General features: G+C 38.6%; 1 protein-coding gene across 3 annotated transcripts in view; it reads right to left on the bottom strand.

The window, feature by feature from the left end:
* Nlg-4 (neuroligin 4) overlaps positions 1-25,926 on the bottom strand; it is a 232,164-nt gene that overhangs the window by 140,998 nt on the left and 65,240 nt on the right. For all 3 annotated transcript variants that reach the window (XM_071794143.1, XM_071794146.1, XM_071794145.1), the window contains exon 4: positions 25,598-25,773. In XM_071794143.1, the coding sequence (XP_071650244.1) occupies positions 25,598-25,773 (176 nt within the window). The remainder of the gene's footprint in view (positions 1-25,597; positions 25,774-25,926) is intronic.

The following is a 25,926-nucleotide window of genomic DNA, read 5'->3' as shown; positions in this document are numbered from 1 at the left end:
TAAGTGACTTTTAGAAACTCGCGGAAAGTCTATTCCGCGAATACGGCTAAGGTACACGTTGCGGACAAATTCTTTTGTTCCGTTGTGTCGTCGAGGTTTTCTTCCCCTTCTTTGGACCCGGTCGACCGTGCCAATCCCGAAGTTAAACTGCAGATTTGTTGGATTCCACGTCCTCGGCCGGGATCTACCACCGCCGACATTCCCTCGTTCACGTCGACGATTCGGGTTTGATTTTTGACCAATTTCCGAAATGGAGCTACTCCCTAGAGAGGAAAGAGATAACCGCAGCTTGGCAAATAGTTTTTTCTCTCTTTTCTCGCATTGTCCTCTTCCTATACGCGCAGTCACTTTGTAGAGATGAGCTCCGTGGAGCTCTCTCATGCATTTATTCAATCGAAGATGCATTATTAGCCGCGACAAAAATGAATACAATGCAGGTATATTGCCAGGTTATTCGTACATAAATTTGTATTCAACTAATAACACGAGTTATCCGGAAAGCATTCAAAAAAGTTGGCTACTTAGAGATGTTTTCAAAGGTACGTAGAGAAGATATCTGATATACGTAGGAAGAGAAATTGTGCAAACTTGAATCGGACTTTATGAATTCCAAGATATAAACACTCCGATAACTTCTCATAGTGATCTCTCATAAAAATGAAATTTTACGCGAGCTAAAGAATGGGAAATAAAATAATCAACGTTTAAAAACCGACAATTCAGTTGGGGGATAATGTGGGAGCTCAACTGAAAATACTTGATAGTGTCATATAGAACACACGTTAAAATCCAAGACATCCAATTAGCTGCCATCGTTGGACTGCGAACAATAGACACTAATTGACAACGGGCCACCGTCACTTCGTGCCATTATGCAGTTAATTACCGACCGTGATCACAGACGACGATCATTTGTGAGTAATCGCTCGCTCGCTACCAGCCCACGTGTCTGAACGTGGCACCTGTATTCGCTGATAAGACCCGATTCAACAGAACAATGATTATTCGTGATTGTCAGTCGGTATGCTATTTGTCAGTTAATGACAATGACAAATTTTAATATACATGGATTAACGGGAAATATCCTATTGTAAACGGTACATCTTGTTATGTAACGATAATGATGCATTATGGTGACTAATAAACTTACATCATTGCGGGCAATAGTCACAACAGTCACAATATCGAAGCAATTTGCATGTTTTATAATGATGATTTCCAATCAATGGATTATTAGTAAATGCGCAACACTGTATTATTTAGCTAAACAGAACTACTTAACGTTATGTAATATTTAATTAACAATTCAATACAAAGTTATAGACCGTACGTTTCGGTTCTACTTTTATTTTCAGCAAAGCGGTGACAAATAAACTAAATAATCTCACTCTCCGACGAGCATGGCATTAGATGAGCATCTCAAGATTAAATGGATAAAGACAGTAATTTTCTCTTTGCCGGTTGGGCCCAAATTTTATTTCTGGTTCGATCATTTTGCAGACTATGAATATTAGCAAAATTTTACTATAAATTATGTATAAATATGTCATTTTCTAAGTCTTGGGTTTATTATTTCACAAATTACACAATTTTTAGAGTTTCCATTTTGTCTTCAATTTTGTTCGATTTTAGATTTCTTGTTCTTCTTCTATAAAGGGCCTGTGAACGAATGTTCGCATGAGTTGAGCAGAAGACAGCCTTGCGAAAATCGTAATTGAAAACCGTGCACGGAACATATACACATGTCTTTCCCCTTTGGGAGAACACGTCGGCTAATTCGGCGGTGAAGTGGAAGCGGATAGACAAGCCGTTAAGTATCGATTTATCGTCCCTGAAACGGAACCCCAAGCATTTAATTGCGCCGTGACAGTCGCCAAGTCAAATCAAAGACGAACTTTGGCGGCCATGAGAGAGTTACAAGATCCATGACGATTACTTGATGTTTACATATTATGGGCGGCACCTTTGATCGGCAATCTTGGACGCATCATGAAATTATTAGTTTTCTCGGTAATAAGCCCGAATTTCTAAAAGAAAAAACAGTAAATTTAATTTATAAAATAATTTCCTCGCTTCTTAACCCTTTTAATGTGACAACATATTAAAATGATTCAAAGTTTGATGTGTGGAATATAAGAATGTAAAGAATTACGACTTAAACAAAGAGCAATTCCAATAATATCAGTAAAATGTATTACATTTTATCTAGACAAATTTAAACATAGGTAAGATAATGTAATAAATAAGAAGAATAGAGATGAAAAATCAAGATGTAAAAATAAATGTAATATAGGATCTGCGGTTAATAACGCAGAACGCATACGTCGACAAAATAAGCATAGTGGCAAGTGTATTTCTACGAAAAATTGACGGCAATTACTAGCATCAAGGAAATTTGTTTACCATGGCTGTAGCAGCAGCGTAAAATAAACGCGTCTTTACTTCTCCACGAAGAGCGTCTGTATATTTCAGCTGCATTTTCGCACGAACGTATTTTCTTATAAACGCCCGCTTCAACACGTCTTTTATTATACTCGATGCGTTCGTTACGTTAACGATTACAGGCGTCCGCTTGAATTTTTTTCTCAAATTTTGAGCTGAGTATATTCTATAAAAAATACTTTCTAATTTATTTCCACGTTAAAATAATATTAAGAATGAAAGTGTTATTGCAAAGGTTAAAAATAACTTTACCTTATTACGAGGAAGCTGTTCTAACTAGTTATTCTCGTGTTATAAAGAAAAGAAAGAATAAGATACAAGAGACTAAAAATATAAAAAAGTTCTATAGTGGCGAGATCAAATAGCCAAGTACATAAAAGATAATAATAAACTTTAAGAAGTCAATGGTCTAATTGATTCAGAACTGAAAAAAAATGAAGCGTCCAATCGAGCTCGTTAAATTCTTTGACATTAATGTTTCATAGTATTACATTATAACTTTTTATCAAGAACATTCTTTTTTTTAGTTCTTTTTCCAGATTTGCCTATAATAATAGGCAATTGCTATATATATTAAACTATTTTCTATTTTATTAACAGGAATAAATTACATTACATATTAAGTTACATATTGATTGTATTCCTGTTTTGTAAACTATCTCTTCACTTATCTTTTATTTTATCTTTTTTCTTAGGCCCATTAGACTTATCAGAACTCATGTTTAACCACAGTAAAAATTCAGAGCAGCATGGATTGAATTACATGGATTACTAAACGTTCTCGTCAGCATTTTCACTAGAAAAGTGGCGCGAACGATTTTCGTGTGCGCTCCATCGGTGCGTAAAACTCCTATTAGATACCGGCGTGGCGCGGGCGCGAAATAGTTATTTCATAAAACGTTATCATTAGTTCGACGAAACATTATCTTTCGCGCTTGAATGAGGACCCTGTTAACGCTCATGGTCACACACGCAGGTGGGCCGTTTGTTATCGACGCTATACGGTGACGCGCGCTTCAATGCGCGGCACCGACCGGCGTCGCCGCGTTCCACCGTCCGTCGGGACGAACGTGTCGATCGATCGCAGAAAGAGCCAGCCGTCTCGTCGCGACTCGCGGAAACGACGTCGGCAACAATGCCGGCAACAAAATTGGGACAGACATTATTAGATCGCTGATTTTGCCCCGGCGCGCGGCGCTTTCAATGAAACGCATAGCTCACCATTAATCGAGAATTTTCTATCCGTTATCGATAACACGCCTCGTCACGTTACGATGCAAACATAGTCGTGCATGCGTAAAAAGATAATTGGATAATTTATATTAAAAAATCTCGCGTTTTGTTGCATTTTAAATAACAAATATAATTTTTATATCTGCGATTAGTTTTTATATAGACGCTTAATATTTCTTTTATACGAATAATCCATCTATCTTTGCAATTTTGTTTGCTTAAAATCCGTCTCCCTAACAGCAAATGTATATTCTGAGAATGTTCAGAGGATATCGTAAAGTACAAGATATTATAAGGATGTTCTCAGTATATTAAGTATATCCTTAGTGTATATTCTATAGATATACATTGCAGGATATTATTGCTGTTAGGACTGTAATAGTACGTTCTCCAAACTTGACAATATTTTTTTCTAGTATATCAGATTTCAATCTTCTACGTAATCAAATTTACAAATCGAAACATTTACAATAATGCTCGTACTAGATGGAGAATAAAAGAATGGAAACAGAATAACAGGCTAACGAAATTCAAAAAGCCCGAAAACGTTCGCTAAAACGGTTAGGTCGAAAGGTTGACGACAACCATCCAAATTCAATGTGGCATGGTCTTATCGGGCGTGACAGCCAATCGAGCGTATTTGATATCTCTTTCGCAGGTTCGGGTTTTCGTTTTCAGCAGCCAGCATTGTCAGAACCAACCCATTCTTGGTATCTTTTGTTCGTGCCGAAAACTTTCAGCTCGTTCCAGAAACAACTAAAACTTCCAACTAGGATTTTTCTTCAAATCAGAGTGATCCAGGAGTGTCACGGTGTTTAAAAAAAGGGCTCTTTTAACAAGGGTACAGAAAACCGAGGTCCTAACTTTCGGAAAGTTAGAGAATTAAAGCGGGCCAAAATAGAAATATGCCACACAAAGCTCTTGCCATGCAAATACGATACTTTCAACATTTAATGCGCCATTTTATGAAAAAAATTACAAACAATTTAAATTCAAATTAAAAATGTAATTAAATATTGAGTAAATCCGTCTATAACGAGATGCTTTTTTGAAGAGCGGGGTACCATTTTTCCACCTATTTCAACTCAATCTATATACGAGCTGTATGCCTAGAAACACGCCATATTCCTGAGCGATATTATTATGGCTGCGCGAGGATAGTGCGATAGCAAAATTATAGTTTTGCTCTCGACACTGAAATCGCCGTATAATTTCGCAATAACCAATCCTCAACAGACGGTCATCGCGGAATCCGAATCGCTGCCGAAATAAGCGGCGCATAATACTGGAGCGCGAATTTTTATCCAGATTTCCATGCATATTTTCTAACGCCTTTCCATAACGAACTGCCCTTCCCTAATTTGCATACGTTCCCTCATATTTCTCATTCTGCGGCTTCGCTATCGGTTAATGCGAATATTATGCTAGCATAATTCCGGAATGTAATTTGATCTCAGTTGATTTTCGTTTAAAATTGTGAATTGGATAAGACCTTGCTAATTTAATTATGCATCGATTCTGATTAATCGATTTAATGAAAAGCTGGACGTACAAAATCTTTGCTTATAGTAAAGTTATTTTTCAATTCGTTATGAAACGAAACCGTTTTAGCCGGTGAATTATTTGTTTTGGACACTCCGCGGTTGTTTTAGACACTCAAAACTTTGAAGATATAAACTAAAAGTCGAAGAGTGAAATATCACTCGAAACGAATGAAATGCAAGTGTAACAAAAAGTGAAAATTGAGCCATCGAGTGATTCGTCACTCTAAGAAAAAGTAAAATTGCTCTATAAATGGCATTCCGTTTGAGTGAAAGGGCGCTTTTTTCGAATGCAGTAGTTCATAGGAATGAATTATGTCACTCTACAATTTTGAGTGGAAAATTTCACTCTGTTAGAGCACTTTATCAGTCGATCTTTAGTAAATCCTGATTCACTATAGCTTTAGAGTGAGATCGTATCACTCCGGTGGAGATAGTTGCTCTAAAAATTGGAGTGGAAAATTCACTCCTATACCTTATAAATGCCCGCGTTTATTCAAATTAGAGTGACACCCCTCTTTTTGAAGTGACTATTGTAATAATCTAATATATTAGCGGCGAAACCACTCTATGAGGTTTAGAGAGAAGTAAATGTCTATAAAAAGTTTTACGTCAGTGCCCTGCGGAATGCGACTATAGATCATGTTGGTCTTTTACGCAAAATCGCCTCCCCCCTCCCTAGAGCTGAAATATAATATTCTTCATCAAATATATATAAAATAGCGCGGTCGGATCAACGCGTTGAGGAAACTTACGCTGTAATTTGATCCACTTCGAATACTTTACCGGCCGGCCCTTTGTCGACATTGCAAAGTTGACGTCCAACGTAATTAGCGTCACGGCAGGCGTGAAAGTCATTCAAGAAAGGTAACGAGTCTATTCGAGATAACTATTGCCTCTTTAAACGGAATAAAATTTTAAAGTAAGAGGAGAAATATACGCGTTAGGAGAAACAAATATAATATTTTGCGTATACCTACTTGGGATCTTAATAGTCAAAGCGCCAAAATTTATTGCAGGATCTTATAAATAAAACATATTCGTGCTCAATCTAAAAGTAAAAAAATAAAAAATGGAAAGAAAAAATGTAATAACGCTCATACTAGAGATAAAGAAAGAATATTACAATGCCTAGGATAGAAATACCGAAGTGTCAGGAAAAAAACGTTACGACGTCTAAACTAAAAATAGAGGAAAAAAGTCTTCAGCAGCAGACTCTCACAAACGAGAGTATTTTTCTTAAGCAGAACCTTGGCACTTTTTCTACCATCCCGAAGCCCCGTCGCGCGCTCGCGGGAGAAAAGGCTCGTCGCGTCCCCGTAATACAATCTATTTTTCGTTCTCATCTACGAGGCGCGCAAGACGACGATGGCGATGCCGGCGACGCCGACGGCGACGAACAACTCGAGATATAATTTTTCTCCGTTCGCGGGGGATCATCCAGACATTTTTCATACTAAGCTTCAGCGCGGCCGGGGTCGACCCTCGTCGTTCTCCTCGCCGCATTTACTATCCTCGCTCTCGCCGCGCGCTCGTCGTCGTCTCTTTCCCAGCACTTTGGCGTCGTTGTCGGGCGTTATTAAGTTTCTACGCTACCGCGCCCGTCCAAATTGCACGGAATGGAATCCCAAACAGAGCGCGAACGCCATTTCGAGCAAGAAGAATAATGCATCTAGCCGACCGCGGAATTCGCCCGGCCGCCGGTTCTCCTGTTTCTCAAGGATCCTGGCAGCCGGACAGTCTTTCGATCCCTAAATTGTAAAAAAAGAAAGGAAAACTCGCGTAGAAATTGCTATTGTGTCAACTTGACTCTTGCGCCTGTTGAAATTATTAGTTTCATGAAGAAATATGATGTGCTGAAGAATCCACAACACGCGCACAAGTTTAATCACGCTTTTACGGACCTGACACTCTAGAGTCTAGACGTATAAATTATTAACGCACAAAATTTTTATTTGACACAAACTATTTATTTTATAATATATATAGAATATCTAAAAATTTGGCCGCATATATTTTATACAATAAAAATTTTTAATTTATATAAAAATGTAATTTTTATGTTCTCGGTATCTCTAAGAATAAAAATTTTAATTATTTTTTACAAACAAATGGGAGAACAAGTCTCCTTTACATTACGCGCATTTGCTTCATTAGAGTTGGAATTAAAATGCGTAACCTTTAATATTATCAGCACGTTAATTAAACCATTAATTAGACCTCTATACTAAAATATAAATTTTATCTTATTTCGAGAAAATATTACTGCAGAGAGTTTCAGGATGAATTACGATTGATTCTCCGGCAAATGAATAAAATGGTTTAAAATCGCATTTAATTGCTATCGATAAGGATTCGTATTATTCCCCGTTCGAATGTGGCTGGTTCTGAAAGTCCCTCGGTTTCATATGATACCGGGCGAACATCCTAACCGCACACTTATCATAATTGAAATCCGATACTTTCCGCACGGATCGCAGCACGGCCCGACACTCGAGAGCCGGCGACTCGAGTGTTCCCCGACACGTTGTTACACGGAACTTCGTCGATGGATCTATCCAATTACATTCGCAGGAGAGTGGCGGACATGTCCTCGAAAACTCAAAGCTAAGTCAAGCCGAGTATTTGATCGCGAAGAATGGCGGATAAAATCGAACTCCGATATGTATTAAAAAACTTAAAGTGTCTCTCTCTGTTCTTGCTAATTTCTACAAAGAGCGTAAAATTGCGCGCGCGACAAATGGTCCCCCGGAATTTGGAATGTAAAATCCGAATAGTCCATTAATATCTCCATTTGCTATAAGAGTCAATGTCTCCAGCACGAGATATTACCGTTATAAATTATTCTTACGACGTGAAATACTGGTCACTTTGTTTGCGTTGGAGAGAAATTTAAAAATGTATCTCAATTTTTTAGACGTGGAGAATTCGATTTCTTTCATGCATAAAACACCTAAATAGCATCCATTTAAGGGTTGACAAGTACCCGTAAATGAGAAAATGCTGCGACCTAAATGAACGCCACACATATAGCAGCTGGAAATTAATGGATTATTTTTTGATAAGGCAAAAGCATGTCGTCACATATATCATCGAGGAAACAATGCAGTTGCAAAAACGCCGGTGACGTAATCTTGCTAATTATTCTTGCAAAAGCGATTTTATATTCATTGACCCGCGATATTGCGATATCGACTATCGTCAAGGTATAATAATTTAATAGCGCGATATTAATCAACGTATTTCCAGCGCCGGTTAAATAACAAATAAATATTTCGCTTCCCTCGCCGTGTGTGTTCCTCTCTTCGGCGAATTGCGTTTTTTGCGTCGCGCATTCATTTGCGAGATTGCAAGCGGTCGTTACATCGGTCGACATATTTGTGATCAAATGTGCATGGAATAGTTTCTGTGTGGTCGAATAAGGATTCGATTTACATCACTATTTTCGTAATAAAAAGTGGTAAGTTTGATATTCTTTCTTTAATTAACAATATTGTATATATTCGATTGTAGACTTAATCACAGGAAGAATAGATAAAGTTTCCCGCCGAAAGGGGAGGGGATGTCGGGATGATCCCATGCACGTCCGTCGGATAGCCTTTACTCTCTGGCGAAGTTTCCTGGGTGCACCAATATCGCTCGCTATGTCATAGGGGTTTCAGATTACTGGGAGAAAATCTTTAATGCGGACACAGAGGGAAAGGAGTTAAAACGGCAACTGTCTTCAAAGATAAAGCCATGACGGTACGACGACGGTACCGCACATATATGGCCGGCCGTCTTTACATAGCGGATGAACCGTGAATTTTACCAACGTCCCTACTTTATGTGTTTTACGACGCGGTCTCATACTTCGTAATTAAGAAGGATACGGCGACGGTGAAACTTTAAAGTAGGGACGACAGCTTTATCGCGCGTACCGTTTCAAGGTGTCAACCATACGTTCTTAAATGTGGAAATTATAATTTTAACGTCCCATTGTATCATTTTCTTCTCCATACGGGGTACGTTGACACATTCGTTATTTTCCTTTTTAATCTCCGCAGTCAATATTAATGAAAGGATTAAGAATGTTTGTATCTTTATCTGAAACAGGGCTTGGAAATAATTTCTAATTCGATTCTAATCCAGTTCTGGAATGAAAATATATATACTTTGTAAATTTCGATTTATCCCGAGTAAAAGGATTTTTTTAAATATTCTCTAGCGCGAAATTGAATTGAAATGGAATGTGATAAACAGACCGGGATTTACACTAAAATAGAATTAATTTGCTTTATATTTCGGGATGCGTGTACAGAAATAAGAAATAAATTTAAAAAATATAACATTATTGTAGTTTTTGTGATAATACTCGTACGCAAAGTAAAATATTTTTTCAAACTAAAAATATAAATTTTCCGCTTGCGCAGGAATAAAATGTGGATGAAAAAGTTTCGACTTTGTTTTGATACACGACAAAATCTGTATATACAGAACAGTGTCGAACGTTCAAAATTATTTCACAAGTGACTAGTGAGATGATTAATGTAGATTAAAGCATAGCTTGTTTTAAAAAAATGAGATTCGAATAAGCAGTAATATATTTATAAGGGTAAATAGTACAATTGTTGGCCACATCTTAAAAAATTAAAGATTATAAAAAAATACTATTGAAATATTTTTAATTATAAATACGAAAATATTTAATACACTTTTCTGCTTCAGATACAATTAATACTTAATTATTTTCTTATTATTTTCTTTAATTTTTTAAGATGTGACCAATCATTATAGAGTGGTCAACAACTGTACTGTTTAGTTTGACTACATTAATTCGCAGTATTTTTTATCATGCGAAACAAGTTCCAAAAATAAGGTACGCGTGTTCGAAAAAAGAAAGCTTCAATGCTCTAGAAGTGCCGAATGTTTCAAATTAAAAGGAATTAAAGGCAACTCCCCATCTTCTTCCTTCCTTCCTTTCCTTCGTTGCAGGAGTACGTGAGAACTTTCCAGCAGTTGCTTAAAATTCCCGGCGTCGCGAATAGTATTGGCATTCGATTTCACGAAAAACTCGCTCGCCTCTACTATTCGAGGCTCAGGAACCATGGCGTATAGTCTCGCGTTTGACGACTTCGGTGGTTCGTTGCATCGGTACAAGAAGGGAAAAAACACAGGAGTTGAAAAGGACGAAGTGAATAGATCGGCTTCCTAAGAGAAAAGAAGAGAGAAGAGAGAGAATCCGTGCGGAATTTAAATTGCTTTGAGCGAATCGCCGATGTATTTGCCTTTTTTCCCTATCCTCGGCACATGCCTGGCGAGTTATCGCCCGTCGTAAAACTGCCACCGGCTGATCCTTGAATTCAAAAACTATGGCACTGAGCATGGCAAACATTCTTGATTATTTCATAAGTCAAGCGAAATTAGCTCAAACCTAAAACTTGGTAGTTCAAGCAACCATATCGTTATCGTAAGATCGAAAATTGTTAAATACTTTAATTCTTTGTTTCTTTATATGATATCACATCATTGAATTTTTAGATTCCTTATATACTTTTCTTGATTTTTAAACTAAAGGAAAATCTTGAAAAAGTCAATAACAAAATATATAAAATCAGTACATTGTTCGGAAACGACAAAGTTTCATTTGTTCTTGAGACATAGCAGTAAATTTGAAGACAGATACTTATACTAGTCGAGGGTAGCAAGTGGTCTTAACAGAACTACCGGGCATGACATCACCAAGTACTATAAATTTTCTGACAATTTATAGGACGCTAACGTATCCTTGAGTCGGCATCCCCCTGGGAGCTCTCTTTCTACGAATCCCCGCTAGTAGAGGGAATTTACTTTCCAAATCCGTGCGGAATCAATTGTACAACAATTTGCGGAACCTAAGAATTTAAACATTTAAACATTTGACAAATCTTACAAATCTGTAAAGAAGATTTGTGTAATGTTAAGGATATAAAGAATATTAAAGTTTTATATGAAATCTCAAAGTTATTTCACGTTCTTAGATATTATGTCACTCTACAATTTTGAGTGGCAAATGTTACTCTGTTAGAATCATTTATCAGTCGATCTTTAGTGAATCGTGATTTACTATAGCTTTAAAGTGAGATCGTATCATTCTGGTAAAGTTGCCGTTCTAAAATTTTGAGTGATACTCTTTGCCTTATAAGTGCCCGCATTTACTCAAATTATAATGACAATTCTCTCTTTTGGAGTGACTATCACAATCACATCTAATATATTAGTGATGAAACTACTCTATGAGATTTAGAGAGCACCTAGATTCTTACACTCTAAGCCTCAAACTCTTGGACCTACATACTTAGATTTATACCTAAGGAATTGGATTTGATTCAAATGAGACACAATTTCTCTTGACAGAAGAGATAAAGGAGGTATAAATTCAAATAAGAAAAGAAGTATAGATGTGCAAACATTAAAAGAAGGCAAGGTGCATCTTTACAGTTTTGCATTATTCAGACGTTGGCAAATATTTTGCTTCAATTGGAAGGTTCAATACTCGCGACACAATTCTCTTACTTTGCATTCTCGGAAAGTCGCCCCGGCATCGATATTTCAAGCAAGGATGTTCCCCGACACTCGCGCAGTTCTCAGTTATTCCGTTAACGCGCGTCGAGACCTCATCGATAATTCAATTAAAATCTATCGCTTGCCGTCACTCGCGCCACTCCGCGATCCGATCTATTAAATTGCTTTACTAAATCTCAGATTCTACCTACGAACTTTCATCGCGGGGATGAATCCATCTCTCGAAGAGTATTCCGTGATGTATCGCTGTCATGGTGCGCGCGCGGTTCTCGCGCAGGATATGATTATGACTTGATCCTCCCGAGAATACACGAGGATATCTGCAATCTGATGGTAATCCGCCATTCTTCGTTAATTCCATCTAATCATTTCGATCGGCTTAAAGCAAGAGAAGCGATTGGATAAGTGATGCAGCCATTGATCGTTCGAACATGTTTCTCTATTTTAAAGCTATATTTGGATATCCCTTTTAATAAGATAAACACCAAAATAGCGCCAAAAATCATAATTTTTTTCTTTTTCTTATTGATCAGCTTTGGAGAAAGTTTCATTAGTCTGATATAACCTTTCAATTGGTTTTAATTACTCCTGTTATCATGACATATCTCGTTGATTATTTAAATTATCTGTTGTAACGATTTGCTATCTTGCATCACGTATTTTTCACAGTCGGCAGACAATTTAAAAGTCCATTTGCGCGTTCCGGGAAGCGTGCAAGGAAATCCAGCGGCGGAGAATTGGAGTCTAGAAGAAGACTCTCTGTTTCCTAGATGCGACTTCTTGCGTCGGATAACGAGGTTATCCTCGAGGGAGTCGATTACATTGTCGTACATCCGTTGCGCTATACATTTCCATCATCCGATTCTGACATACAACTTGGCTTACAACAACATCGGGGCGCTCGTTTCCTCTACCACAAATTTTCAAAACGAAAATTCATTAATATGAAATGAAGATTGTGTACACTCCCTTTTTCTTCACAATTCTCACTCGGAATTTCCCTTACGGCAACACCGTCGGATAAATAAAATCGCGCGGACGTTGCATCAGATTAAGTAACAGTTTCTTGGAGGAGAGAGGATCCCCTCGGACATTTTCTTTGAAAATGATAAAAATGAATTCGATGACTCGGCGAAATTACTTCAATTCGAATCGACGACGTGGTGGAGCTCTCGCTCGACCGTTCAATTTAGTTTCATGAATACGATGGGAAATGATTTGAAAGGATGGCATCAAAGGTGCGCTTGTAAGTCTTCATTTCATCAATGTAGATTAATTGCGTACTGTAAATAATCAATATATAAAGTTACTACACTTAAGTCATGTGATTAATAAAAATTTTTATATTTCTGTTACATATGTACGTTTTATATGGAATGGAATGGAAGTTTTTAATCGATCCCTTTAGGGTTACAATTCTCATCCATCACTACCCTTCTTCTCTTATTTAACCCTTTGGACCAACGGCTTAACGTCTCTTCCCGAAAGACGGAGCCCAGTTTGCTCCGCACAAGAGTCTTTCTTGCACGGAGGGCGCAGCTTTCGGAAAATAAATTCCATGTTTACGTGCTCTAATGGACTCGAACCTGGTTTCTCAAATTACGAGTTTGGCGCTCTACCACTAGACCACACTGCCGCCTTCGTATGTTTATTTTTATATAATAAGTATATTTTCAAAAATTAGCAACCCTGCTATTATTGATACTTTTACTGTCCTCTACTCATGGACGCGGTTCCTTAGGAAATTATGAACTTTTCGAATTCATATTTCTGTTCTGTCAGATTTACATTTACAGAACTTTCCTTTTCCCAGTGAATCAATAAGCAATTAATTACCTTTAATGTTTGTCTGACTTTGCAAATTTCCCTTCTTTTTTCCAAAGGTTAAAAATACTTTCAATGAGTGCTGCGGTTTCGCCGCCGCCCCCTCCCCCCGCAAAATGTTTGCACGAGTAATTGAAGATGATGGAAAATATTAAGTGTCGATTGGTCGAGACGAGGTGGAGGGTGTAGATTTACCAGCGGCTTCACCCTTCACGTTCCATGAACCATGTTTGCTCACTTTCGTATATACTTTCAGCCCTTTTTTTCACTCCCTTTTTTTCATTTCCCAGCTGTAGAGAACGCTGGCTGCATATCAGTGTGACGGTATAAGCCCTGGAATTTCTCCTCTCTGCGTAAGGGTTTGTAAACTGCCGACGGAGCAAGATACATAGCGTTACAATAAGGTGGTCTCCCCCTCCTTCTGCCCACCTCGTGTCGTACATGCATAGCGTACGTATACGTACAAAGAATTTTGTCGAGCAGGCGTGAACGAGACACAAAGTTCGCAGTGTTGTGGCCGTCTTCGTGAAATAAAATCGCTTTCGCGCCGTCTTCATAACTTGGCGTGTTTTCCTGTCCTCTCGAGTCTGTACTCGGCTAGCTTTTATTTCTCTCGTAATATTATATTTTTACCTGCTACGTTTGAAAAAACATCCAGGCATGTAAAAATTCGAAAATATTATAAACCAAATATTATAGTATTTCTTCAGGAATCAAGTAAATACCGACACAAACCTGTAAACAGTTTTTTTCTATTTTAATATAACGTTATGCTACGCTATAAATCAGCTGCTGCATAAGATACTGTTAAAGTTTTTCCGATAAAAGAAACTTTAGAAATCCACTTTCTTATTTTTGTTTCTTTTATACAAGAAACGATGTCAATAGTTAAAAATATAAAATCAATTTCTTTAGTGCCAAAAATGTTAAAATTAGATTGTATTTATCCAGAAATCTTAATATTTTAGCTTAATATTTCGCTTCATTTTCTGTTTCCAGACAGATAATAATGTTATGTATCAATAATTGACAAACTATCGAAAATCTTCAGCATATAATCTTCAATAATAATTCTGCAGTTGTCAATTATGTTCACTTATGCTTATAACAGTTATAATGCACTCGTCTTCCGCGTTTTAGCATTTTCTCTTTTTAATCATGCAATTGTAATAAGCACATAATAAAAATTCGCGGAGCAGCAAATCTTTCGCGTCACTTTCGAATAAAGCGGCGCAAAAGTAATTTCAATATTTGATCGGTTTCCGATTTTGTCACCGAAAAACAGACACCACGCGTGTGATATTGACATAAGCGCCTGCAAGCGCTATAGAACGATATATTGAGTTTCGATCGATGAGGCTCGACACGCGATTCCGAGTCTTATGCATTTTGGGCCGCTGCCAAAAAGGAGAACACATCCCGGTTTACCAAAGATACTATAGGCAGCCTGGAGGGCTGTGAAAGTTATCACTTTATTTACATCTCGATCTCATCCCGCTTTCGACACAGTGCCAACACTCTTCAGTCATATCCATGTAAATCTTCGCACCAAAGTAATAATAAAATCGAGTTAAATAAAGTAAGGAAGAAAATCCCTGTCCCATAGCTTCTTTTAACGCTCTATATTATCATAAAGTCACTTCTACATAGAGCTGTCCACGTGGAAACATTTACACTTATAATAAAATAAATTTGCACTTTATCTCGCGACGATTCCCGTCAAACGAATGCGGGGTCCTTTTGGACCTGGCAACTGAGTTTTGTCAACTTTCCGGAATTCAAGGGCAGAACATTTTCTTTCGCGGAATTGCTTCAAAATGGAAGTGTCATCGTCCCTTTTATACGAGCGCGCACACACAACAAAGGAAGAAAAATCCTGCATCTGACATGAAATCGAAGTTATTCCCTTGCGCATACAGTGGACAATTCCTTCGTATACAATAAAAGAGACCCAATCGCAGGAACTTGCGCTTGTTCAAGAAAATAGCACATCTTGTTACTTACGTACAATGTATAGGTTTGTATATCAATGGGCACAATGATTACGGCGAAAGATCGCGAGAGCTTTCGTCTACCTCGCCGCTCCTCGAACGAATTCGAGAGTTTGGGTTTTCCCGGCCCCGTTCCTCGTCCTTTCCTGCCCCGCCTTTTTACGTCCTTCCAACCCGTTCTCGAGGGGACAGCGCGGGCGGGCGGCGGTGGATGTTGGCAACTGTTTTGAGCACTTAACCGATTCGGTGGGAAAGTTTTGGCCCACGTTCCGGATCTCTCCGTACCCGTATTTGCGGCAGCCAGACGAGTGTAGATCATACAAATTGCGCACTTGTATAAATACTATCGTCGATTGTTCTCCGGAGAGATCTATCCCGAAAGGCGGGGATGAGATCCTCTTCCTCACGCGCCAGAACGGCGCGCGAAAAATCGCGAGACACGCCGCGCCGCGCCGGAGAGACAATACTTGCCCCGCCTGCAAGAAGGTGTGGCGCCGCGCCATATTTCACAGTCAAACGCAGGACCCAACGCGCGTAAGTACGCGAGTTCTTAGACTTCCGAAATGACCGGAGGTCCAGTTTCAAGGAGAGAGAGAGAGAACAAATTCTCGGTGAAATAATTCGATCTGATGTAAAAGTAACATTTTTTGTCAGTCGGGAGGTCATCGAATCAATGAAACTTTTAGACTCAATTTCCGACTAAGTTCACTGTCATCCGAGAGATCTACGATTCCAGCGAGTACGGTGACCTAAGGAGATCTAAGAGCGCCAAGAAATTCAACCGCCTAATCGTAATTGCGCCGGTAGTTTTATACGCGAATTACTGCGGCGAAGCCCGATTTATCGGGCAAGGGGGGAAACGACCCGCGGGGATTCGCGATTGTGTCGAAGACGAGGGGCGATCGATCACTCTCGGCACCGACGCCGACTGTGGTTTGCTCGTCGATCAATCAAACGGAAGCGCTTGAGACGACGATATAATGCTACCGCGGAATTACGGTATCTACCGCGCCACGTGAGCGGGCGCTTCCTTGTTTTTCAAGAAGTCTATGCATTTTTTAGAAGTCACTTTATAATCTTCGAAAGCTAATATCTAGTTTATCGATTCATCACGGAGCCTTCAAAGAACCTACAAATTAACTTTCGTTTATATCGCACTTTGAAATAAAAACTATTTTATCCTAATTTTATATCAATCGTAACTCTTCGTGGATTAAATTTAATCCGAAACGGCTTAAAATTATTCGATTCGATTTTTCGATAATCGATCGTCTAATATTTGAAAAATATACTCGAGAAGAGTATTCTTCCTTTTTATAAAAAAAAAAAAGAATTTTTCAAATTGAGAGCGAAGTTTATTCGATGGTTCAAGGGTAAAGCACTATAGAGTTTTTGATAGGCATTTAAACGGTTAAATCCGGAAACAGAAACTGGCATTGCACTTTCCGTCCAGGTGTGTGTGTCGAAGCTATAATGCGAAGGAGTCAGCATATGACGTGCTTTTCACCGGCACGTACGTGCTCGGATTTGCTGCCGCGGGAAGGAAGAAGGAAAAGTCGTGAAAATATTTATTTGATAATTCACAGCGTCCACCCATAAAAAGGAAATCCTTATGCCCGGCCACTTTAAGTGAAATCGTTGGAAAGCTTTGTGCGCCGAACAATGGCAAACTCAACATAAAGATATCGTCAATTCCACGCAAGAGCATGTTAGATCACTGAAAATGGACTTACTGCAAGTGCCATTCAAATTTATTTTCCTTGAGGAAGAACTTTGCCGGAAAAGAATTTTCAAGGCAAAACGCAGAAATATTATAATTACAATTGCTTATTATTATTATTTATTTTTAGGAACAGCTATATTTGTAATAAAATGAATTTTACGAAATTAACTTATTATAAATTTTTCGTTTTTCCAACAAAAAAGTTGGGGAAATGACAAAAGTCTAAACTCGGTTGATGTTTTATATGCGCGCGATATAATTTGTTCTCGTTTTGCCAGTTATTTGATGTTCATTCATAGTGCTTGTGCCGCGATTTAGCAACGTTATTATTATCTGGGGGCTTTTATTTGGGCGACACATGTGCGGCAGGTAATCGGCACTTTAATCAGAAATTTTAATATTCGACATCGGTGTAATTAATAACTGCGCGTGTAATTAATAACTATATGCGAAGCAACAGTTCGTCCGAAAGCGCGCACCCGTGCGCGGCGCCACAGCCAATATGCATTATTAATAAATAACAATGGAAAATTTGCGTCATCATTAATATGATGAAATTGTCGACGAATGCGGCGTGCCGCGGAAATCCATCAGTCGTAAATTTCGTAATGCACATCGAATTAGCGGTGCAGGAAATCGGTATTGATTGTATCGAAGGAAAGAATCAAATGAAAAAATTGCTTGTTTATTAGCTATATAGCAAAACGCATTTCAATATTCGCAGGAATTTTATAAAATTGCGGCAAAGTGAATGTAAAATTTATAACGCTTTGAAATTTTTTTTAAATTAATTAAATTTTTTCAAAAAATGAGTTTTTAATTTATTTATAAACCTACGTTTTAGATTTCAACAAATAAACCGTTTTTAATTGTTCTCTTATTATTAACGCAACGTTAATCCAGGCTGGTAGGCAAAAAAGAAATACATGACGTCTTTCGTAATAACCTTTGGAAGGAAAAAATTGCGTGGTAATCGGTTAAACGAGTTTAGGTTTAAGAAGCTTTGTGATTTGTTGGCCGCAAGAATTTTAATTATCAGTCTCTGGAAACAATAACTGCGCGGCTTTAGACTCTTGCGGTAAGACGGGGAGGGGGGGGGGCAGGATCTGACTTACCGCTATTTTTTCCAAGGCGAAAAAAAAGGATCAAGATCGAAGGAACGTTTTTCTCGGAGGAGTTTAAAAAACTCTAAATTAATTTTTGTGCCGCGTGGCGTCCCGTCGGGGGAAAATTTAATTATTCTTAATTAATCCACGAAGTCCATGCACATTACTTGGATTATTCCGGGTAAAGAGGAAAGAGAGGTTAAAGGACCTTTCAAGAAGACGACGACGACGACGACGACGGCGCCGCTGTCGCGAACGCCGTGCGACCACGTGACGTTTCGCGTGAATTATGTTGCTATTACGAGGTAAATGATCGCACCTGCTCGCGCCTTTCAGTTTCAGACGGAATTATTAAGAAGGATTCATTAAGAAAGCGATTAGAACATGCCGGACAAGAAGTCGATCTGCCCTAAATTCGCAAGTAATTACCAGCGATAAGAAACATGCTGCTAGTTTCGCGAAACTTGAACGTGTATGAATATGCAGATGGGAAGTTTAGCAGCTGAGGAATAAAGAATTTGAAGAAAAAATTATTCAGTTTAATACAATTTAACTTGATTAATTTATCACATCTTGTATCTCACAAGAATTTTTAATGAAGATAATTAAAACATGAAGATATATTCTTTATACAATTCTTTTTTTTTTTCAGATTTTCGTAATCTTCTTTGCTGTTCTTTAAAATATGTTTCTTCTTAAGACTCTTTTAGGTAAAAAGGTAATTAACTTTCTCCTGTGTTTGCTTGTTATTTTAAAATGATTTCCATCATCAGCTTGCATTACGTTGACGACTAGTTTGATCGGATCACGATGGCAGATACGATGGAAATTGAAATCCGGAAGTACAGAAGGGATAGGAGGGGTCGGAAGGGTGGAAGAGACGAATTAGTGTTCTGCTCGAGAGGTCGCGAGCGATAGCGGAGAATTATTGCTTAGCAACGAAGGACAGAATCGATGTTGCCAGTAGTGACAAGTCCGATTACGCTATCACGACTGCACCGGAAATATGTTTGCGCGCGCTTCTAGTCGATCGCAATCTCTGTTAATTGAATCATTATGAGGGTGCGGTAACTACAACTCACACAATGCGTTATTAAAAAAATAAGCGGAATCTCGCAGAGATTCGAATTATAAAAATATTAAATAACCGCAAATTGAATAATGAGAGAACATATATATATAATATTCCAGAGATTTTCTGATTATATTTTTGAGAGGGTATAGGTATTTAAGGACAAAAAATCTAAACACTGCCACGTCGACACTATAATGATTCTTAAGTAAAAAACGTATAATGATTTTCAGTTTTTTGAATCTTTTGAGCTATAAAAGTGAAATTCGAGAACTTCAACTCCGAGATGTGCCGTAGAACTTTGTAGACAGCCTTGCGTGGAGTGAGGCAAAATTACATGTATAACACGCCTTCGCAATTTTATGACGGGCATGATGGAGAATGACGAGTTAGGAGAATGCGAAACGAGCTTGATCTATATACTACGGGCAACGCGGAGGTCGCTGTACACGCGCTATCGGTAACTCCACGGATAATTAATTACTTTAGCGGCGCGAGGATGTGATCCTTTGCGCATGAAAGGATGCCATTACGCCCATTAGCTGCCGCTAATTTGCGCAAAATCATTCGGAAACTCCCTCCCCTTCCCCGCTTGCGTATGGTCCACCCGCGATGATACGCGGCAACCCTCCCGAATGTCTCGCGGTAGCGACGGTAGCAACAATGTCTGGGAGAAATGTAGTTGTCTTTCCATTTCGGCGTCAAGGGGAAAATTCGCCTTTCCCTACAGAGAATTGTTCCCCTTAATTAAAGTAGTTTCACTTCAATTAAAATAGTTCTGCCGCGGTGCGTCACTCGCGGATATATTGCCCGTTTCGTTCTTCATCTTTAAATACTTCAAGGAGTTATTAATTTTCTTGTAGTGCAAATGATCTTCTAATCGAGAAAATACATTTAGATTATATATAGTAAACCCTAACAGAGCATTAATATCTTGTATATCTATAGAATATACTAAAGATGTACTTAATATGAGAACATCTTTATAATATCTTATACTTATTTACAATATCCTCTGAACATTCTCAGAATATACATTTGCTGTTAGGGAATAGATATTAAATATTCCATTTATTGTTAAATATTCCATTTATCTGCTTAGCATGAATCATATTGAGAAGAATATTTAACAATATAAACCTCACTGTGTGAAAGATGTTAAAAGATTGACCTGTTTAACCCACTTCTTATTTTCATTGTTTTTGACTTTGAGAATTAGAATACGTCTCATCGTGAAGCCTGCACAATTTAGTTGCTAAATGATTAATTAAATTGGAATTATGTAAAAATGCATTTTAGGACCTTGCAAGATTTACGAAGAATCGACATTAACTGGATGCTAACAAATAGTAAGGAGCCACGACAAGCAGTTTGAAGATGGAAAGCGGCGATAAATCCAGGCGAAGTTAACAAGTCTGTCAGACCTCACTTAGCCGCGGTGTATTTTGGTTATATCGGCTGGAATAACGCGGCGGCATGGTCCATCTGGCAAGCCTTAATTACCATTTATATTCCGCATTTGCGCAGCTCGTGGACGGTGTAAAATTACGGCGCGCGCGGTCCGGGGCGAATCTCGGCTTTCATTAAAAGATAATTAAATCAGCAGCGAATCGATCCCCCTGCTTTATCTTGCCGTCTCCTGTTCCGCGGAACTTCCTGAATTATGCAGCGAAGCGAGAACGTCGACTTTAAAATTGTATCGCGAAACAGCCCAGAGAGTTTCAGAGAAATGGTTCTGGGGTATTCTTTCTTATTACACTGCCCTTTCGAGAGATGAGCAGATGGCAAAGGAAACCTCTTTCGGAGTCGCTCAGACGTTTTAATCTCTCCAATGTAAAATTAAACATGGCAGTCTCTCATATTAGCGAAAGATTTTGTTTACTTTTATTTTTTTCTACGTAAAATGGAAAATAACATTGTTGCTTATAACTTCCATTAGTCTCGGAAACTGAATTAGGGTTATTAACTTTCAGAATTTCTCCAAGATTCCTGAAGATTTATTATATTATACTTATTATTTATTATTAATCTTAGAATAATGCTTAAGTCTTTGTAGTCTTATAATTATCGAATTGTTTGCGTATGTTACACGTGCCGATATAAATAATACTCGGTTTCCCAATCGCGATGTCGTGCATAATAAATGACAGTCTCCGTGCGGAGACGGTGACCTTCGTTATCCGGCGTAATTAATAAAACGACTAAACGGAGCAGCACTCCAGCGCTATTAATCACAGCGACGAGAGCTATTAGTAATGCCTTTTCGAGCCGGAAGTTGAGCGAATGCGCACTCTGCACTCGTGACGTTCTCTTTCATGAAAAGGGGGAAGGATGTGCAAGGATCGTGCGATTTCCCTCGGCTTGCCACATTAAATTTCCTGTCGTTCCCGTCTCAGGCTAACGCGGATGTAATGTCCTTAAGTTATTTTCGCAAATGTGCCGTGAAATATCTAAAGATTATTTTCATCACGCGCCACGAATCAGTCCTCTAATTTTTCAAATTTTATTCACATTCACTTGATAAAATTTCTTCCTACTATAAATTAATAATGTGACAAAAAATTTTAGAATCAAAAGTTACGTCGATTATATAGATATTTTTAAAAATCGCTCGAAGCTATGAATCCCAACGAACTTGGAAAGCGAGACACTTTATCTTCCGCGTGAGACGAACAAATCATTTCCCGCGAGCCGTACTTTTTCGCCTAAAAGGATGGAGGAGGCATCTTTTTTTTTGGCCGGCGACTCGTGAATCACGAAGAGACCGGTGGGGGGGGGGGGGGGGGATCTTTGTTCCAAAGTATTCTGTGAGAGAGTTGAAACAAATTTCGCGAACTTGGTGGATTCGATTATTAGTTCGCGCCTTGAAAACTCGCCCGTCGTCCTCTTCCTCTTCTTCCGCTTCTTCCGCCATACGTTCGATACTGGGCTTTACCTATCGTCGACGGAATTGTGAGTGCAGGCGGCCGTGTAATTGCGAGTCTTCCCAAGGAAAACGGAAACTTTCTCCCCCTCCCCCCCTCGAGTCAGAGGAGAAGGAAGAAGTGCCGACAACGTGCATTAACCGGATCCAAACTTTCGATAGAAATTTCCATTACGTAAGAATCTGGGAGACAATACCGCGCCCCGAAGGAAACGTATCCCTTTCAGGATTGACTGAAAATCACACTTTTCGGGACTCGATTGCGAGAATGCGACTCGAGATTTCAAGTTACTATTCTGCAAGCTGTTATCAATTCTGCTGTTAATTTAACTATAAATCGTAGTAAATGTAGAGATGAGTGAATCAAGATTTTTTTTATAAATCGAATAAAATCGAATCAAATTGGTAAAATATAATTTTTAATTAACAATTTAATTATTGTTAGATTAAATTTTAACACGTTGATAACAAAAGAATATTTTGATATAAAAAAATAATATTAATTATATAATATAATTTTTTAAAGGCAAAAACATTTAAATATTTAATATAAAACTATAATGTACTTTATTTTTAATGTCGTAATAACTGAAACAATTAGGCGAAAAATTGTAAATTACTAAAATGCTCTAATAGTATAAGAGATCCAATAACATTATCCAACATACATCGAAATTAAAATCAAATAATATATTCAAATTCGAATAACTCGCACACATCGATTATTGCGAATCTTGCCTATTGTGAATTTTGATCAGCAAAGTTTCAGCTAATTTCGCCAAAATCCAATTTCCATAAAAAATGTGCGGGGGTCCTTTTTGAATTTTTGAAACATCTCTTCGACATTGCAAACAAATAAGGATCTAAAACTTACTTTACTAAATACTAAGAAATTCCAGCAACTTCTTCAATTTCAAACGACAAGGACTATGAAGGATTTACAGATCTATTAGAGTTCACACTATAATCTCTGCGAAACTTTCACGCAGTTCGTAATGGCGCGGAGATTTCAACAAGCAATTTCGTGCCACGTGTCAGTGGCGCGCGCGCGTCGAAAAATGAGAAATATTTGATAAATCTCTCCCGTGTCATTTTCTTCAGTTTCCAGCCACGGAAGCAACGTCGAACACCGTGGCAGGTACGCGCAATATATTTCTTTGCCTGTTGTGCCTCTTCATCTTCAACCCTTTTTATTGCCGTCACCTAAGCTCTTTCCCGCCCTTATATCTCTTCGCCAAAAAACTTTCTCCTACGGCCTTTTCCTTAGCTTGAGGGAACCTTTTTATGTCCTCACGTATGTCGGCCAGAGTGAATGGTGTTTCAATAATCGTATATCATTGAATTTTCTCGGGACGAAATAGAAAATTTCGCTTTTCTCCGCGCGCTTGCAAGCTGTTTCGAGCGCCACAACATCTCAGAGCCGGAAATTGAACGGCAAATGTGATCACCCCGCGCGTCGTCTTTATCCAAAGAAAATATCTTTAATAACATACGTTCATAATTCTGCGCATATCGTGCATGTACGTGTGCGCATCGTGCGTATGTGTGTAATAGAGATAAAAATTACGGGAGATAATGAGACTCACAGAGAAGCAATGAGGGATCTCAAAAATTAAAGAAGAACCGCAGAATTCCGATGCTTTCCGGGTATAAAAGAGATTTTTTCCAATTACGTCAATCATCCCGACTTTAGTAATTACACGTCACGTAGGCTCTAATCTCCGATCTATTTGGAATGTTCCGCGTGTCTTCTCGTCGGCCAGAGACGTCCAGAAACTCAATAACTTGCACAATCCCGGGGAAGTTCAGTTTCAGACCATCCGCGCCGCGCCGCTATATTGGGGATCGCGCGCGGAGAGGTCAATGACATCTATTCCCGGCCACCATAATTCACCGGGGCCTTCCCCAACTCTGCGAAAAGTTCCCTCAAACTTAGATTAGCGATTCAATTTGGGCCGCCAGTGAATCATCTTAAAAATCGTTTTTTAATCGTGACACTCTGTAACGAACAAAACGTTCCCTGGCCTTGCCAGGAGCGGCTTTTCCTGCCTCGGGCTTTTCCCGCATTTCCCGCCCTTCCGTTTTACCCCTCCCTTTCCGTTTACCCCGACCACTCATAGATTTCCGCGCTATTCGTTCAACGCTGCACCGGCTCAACGGCCAGTGAGGATTACTTCATCTGCTAATGCCCATCTAAAATTCCGTTTTTTTCGAGAGAGTTGACGGATTGGACTCATTATGTATATCCACGCGCGAAAATAATTTAGTCACTGAAGAATTCATTTTTAACAATGCTAGAAACAGTAATTGTTAAGGTTTTTAATATTGCTAAGGTTTTTAACAGTAATTGTTAAGGTTTTTAATATAGGTAAGCTCAGCTACAATCTATCTTTGGGATGACGTTACTTTTTGAGTTTGAAGAAGAGAATGAAAGATAAGTTGTTTCATACTCCAAGCAGTTTTTTTTTTGCATACAAGTAAACTTAAATCCTACAATCTCAAAGAAAGTTTCTAAATTTAAATCCTACAATTTCCTCTAAAAATTCATCAATTTTGTTACTGGAGGATTCTGAATTAAGTCCGAGTTAAAAATTTTTAATTCTCTTTTATCACTATTCAAAAGTCTGAAAGAACTTAGGAGTTTACACGTTAGAAAAATAAAAAATTGACGAATAAACGTAATTTTGCAGAATGGCGTTACAAAGTTCTTCCCTCGAGATAGTGTCGAGAGCATCGTCTCTGGTTGTGACTTCGAAGAGCAGAAAACGTGTTATAAAAAAGTTTCGGTGCTTGATCGATCGATTTGACTACACTTCCTTTCAGTACAGTTCGATAACGTCTCAGTGCACGAAGAAGAGAGGACGTCTAATACACATCTTAAGCTCAGCTACAATCTATCTTTGGGATGACGTTACTTTTTGAGTTTGAAGAAGATATTTAATTAGCCATCGAGAGAATAAACTTGTAAATACGAAGAAGAGAGTTTAATGTTTTGTTATAAAAGTCGTAGATTCTTTTTTCGGGGAGGAAATTAGAAGTATATTTTCTACGGTATTTACCATAAAATTTGGTAAATACATTATTAAGATTCAAATATTCCCGATTTTAATTTATTAAAGAATTAACGTAATCGCGCGTGACGGTTACAAAGTTGCTCGCGTAATTGAATCGCTGCTGGAGGGTTTGTACGATCACTCACCCATGGCAGGTGCGTAGATGTTCAGGTAGAGGCAATCCTCGCTCTGGTTACGCAGATGAGGCAGCAGTCTCTTCAGATACTCCAGTCTTCCCTTAGGCATTCGCTCGAGCGCTTCCTGCTCGTTTGCGATGTCCGGCAGCTTTTGGGGGCAGACTGGACCCATCAAGTCCGATAATCTGCGGAGGAAATCGGAAATCGTTCGTGCGTTACAACGAACCGAACGGTCAAAGTTTCGGCATGGCATGGAATACGCGTCGCCGTGTTCAATAAGGACGAACATCGGTGAGAATGCATTTCGGGGCGCATATAGATATACTAAACCACCAGAT

Source organism: Temnothorax longispinosus, chromosome 11 (assembly GCF_030848805.1).
Source record: "Temnothorax longispinosus isolate EJ_2023e chromosome 11, Tlon_JGU_v1, whole genome shotgun sequence".
Lineage (NCBI taxonomy): Eukaryota > Metazoa > Arthropoda > Insecta > Hymenoptera > Formicidae > Temnothorax > Temnothorax longispinosus.
Note: the sequence above shows the minus strand (reverse complement) of the source record. Positions and strands in the feature narration are given on the sequence as shown.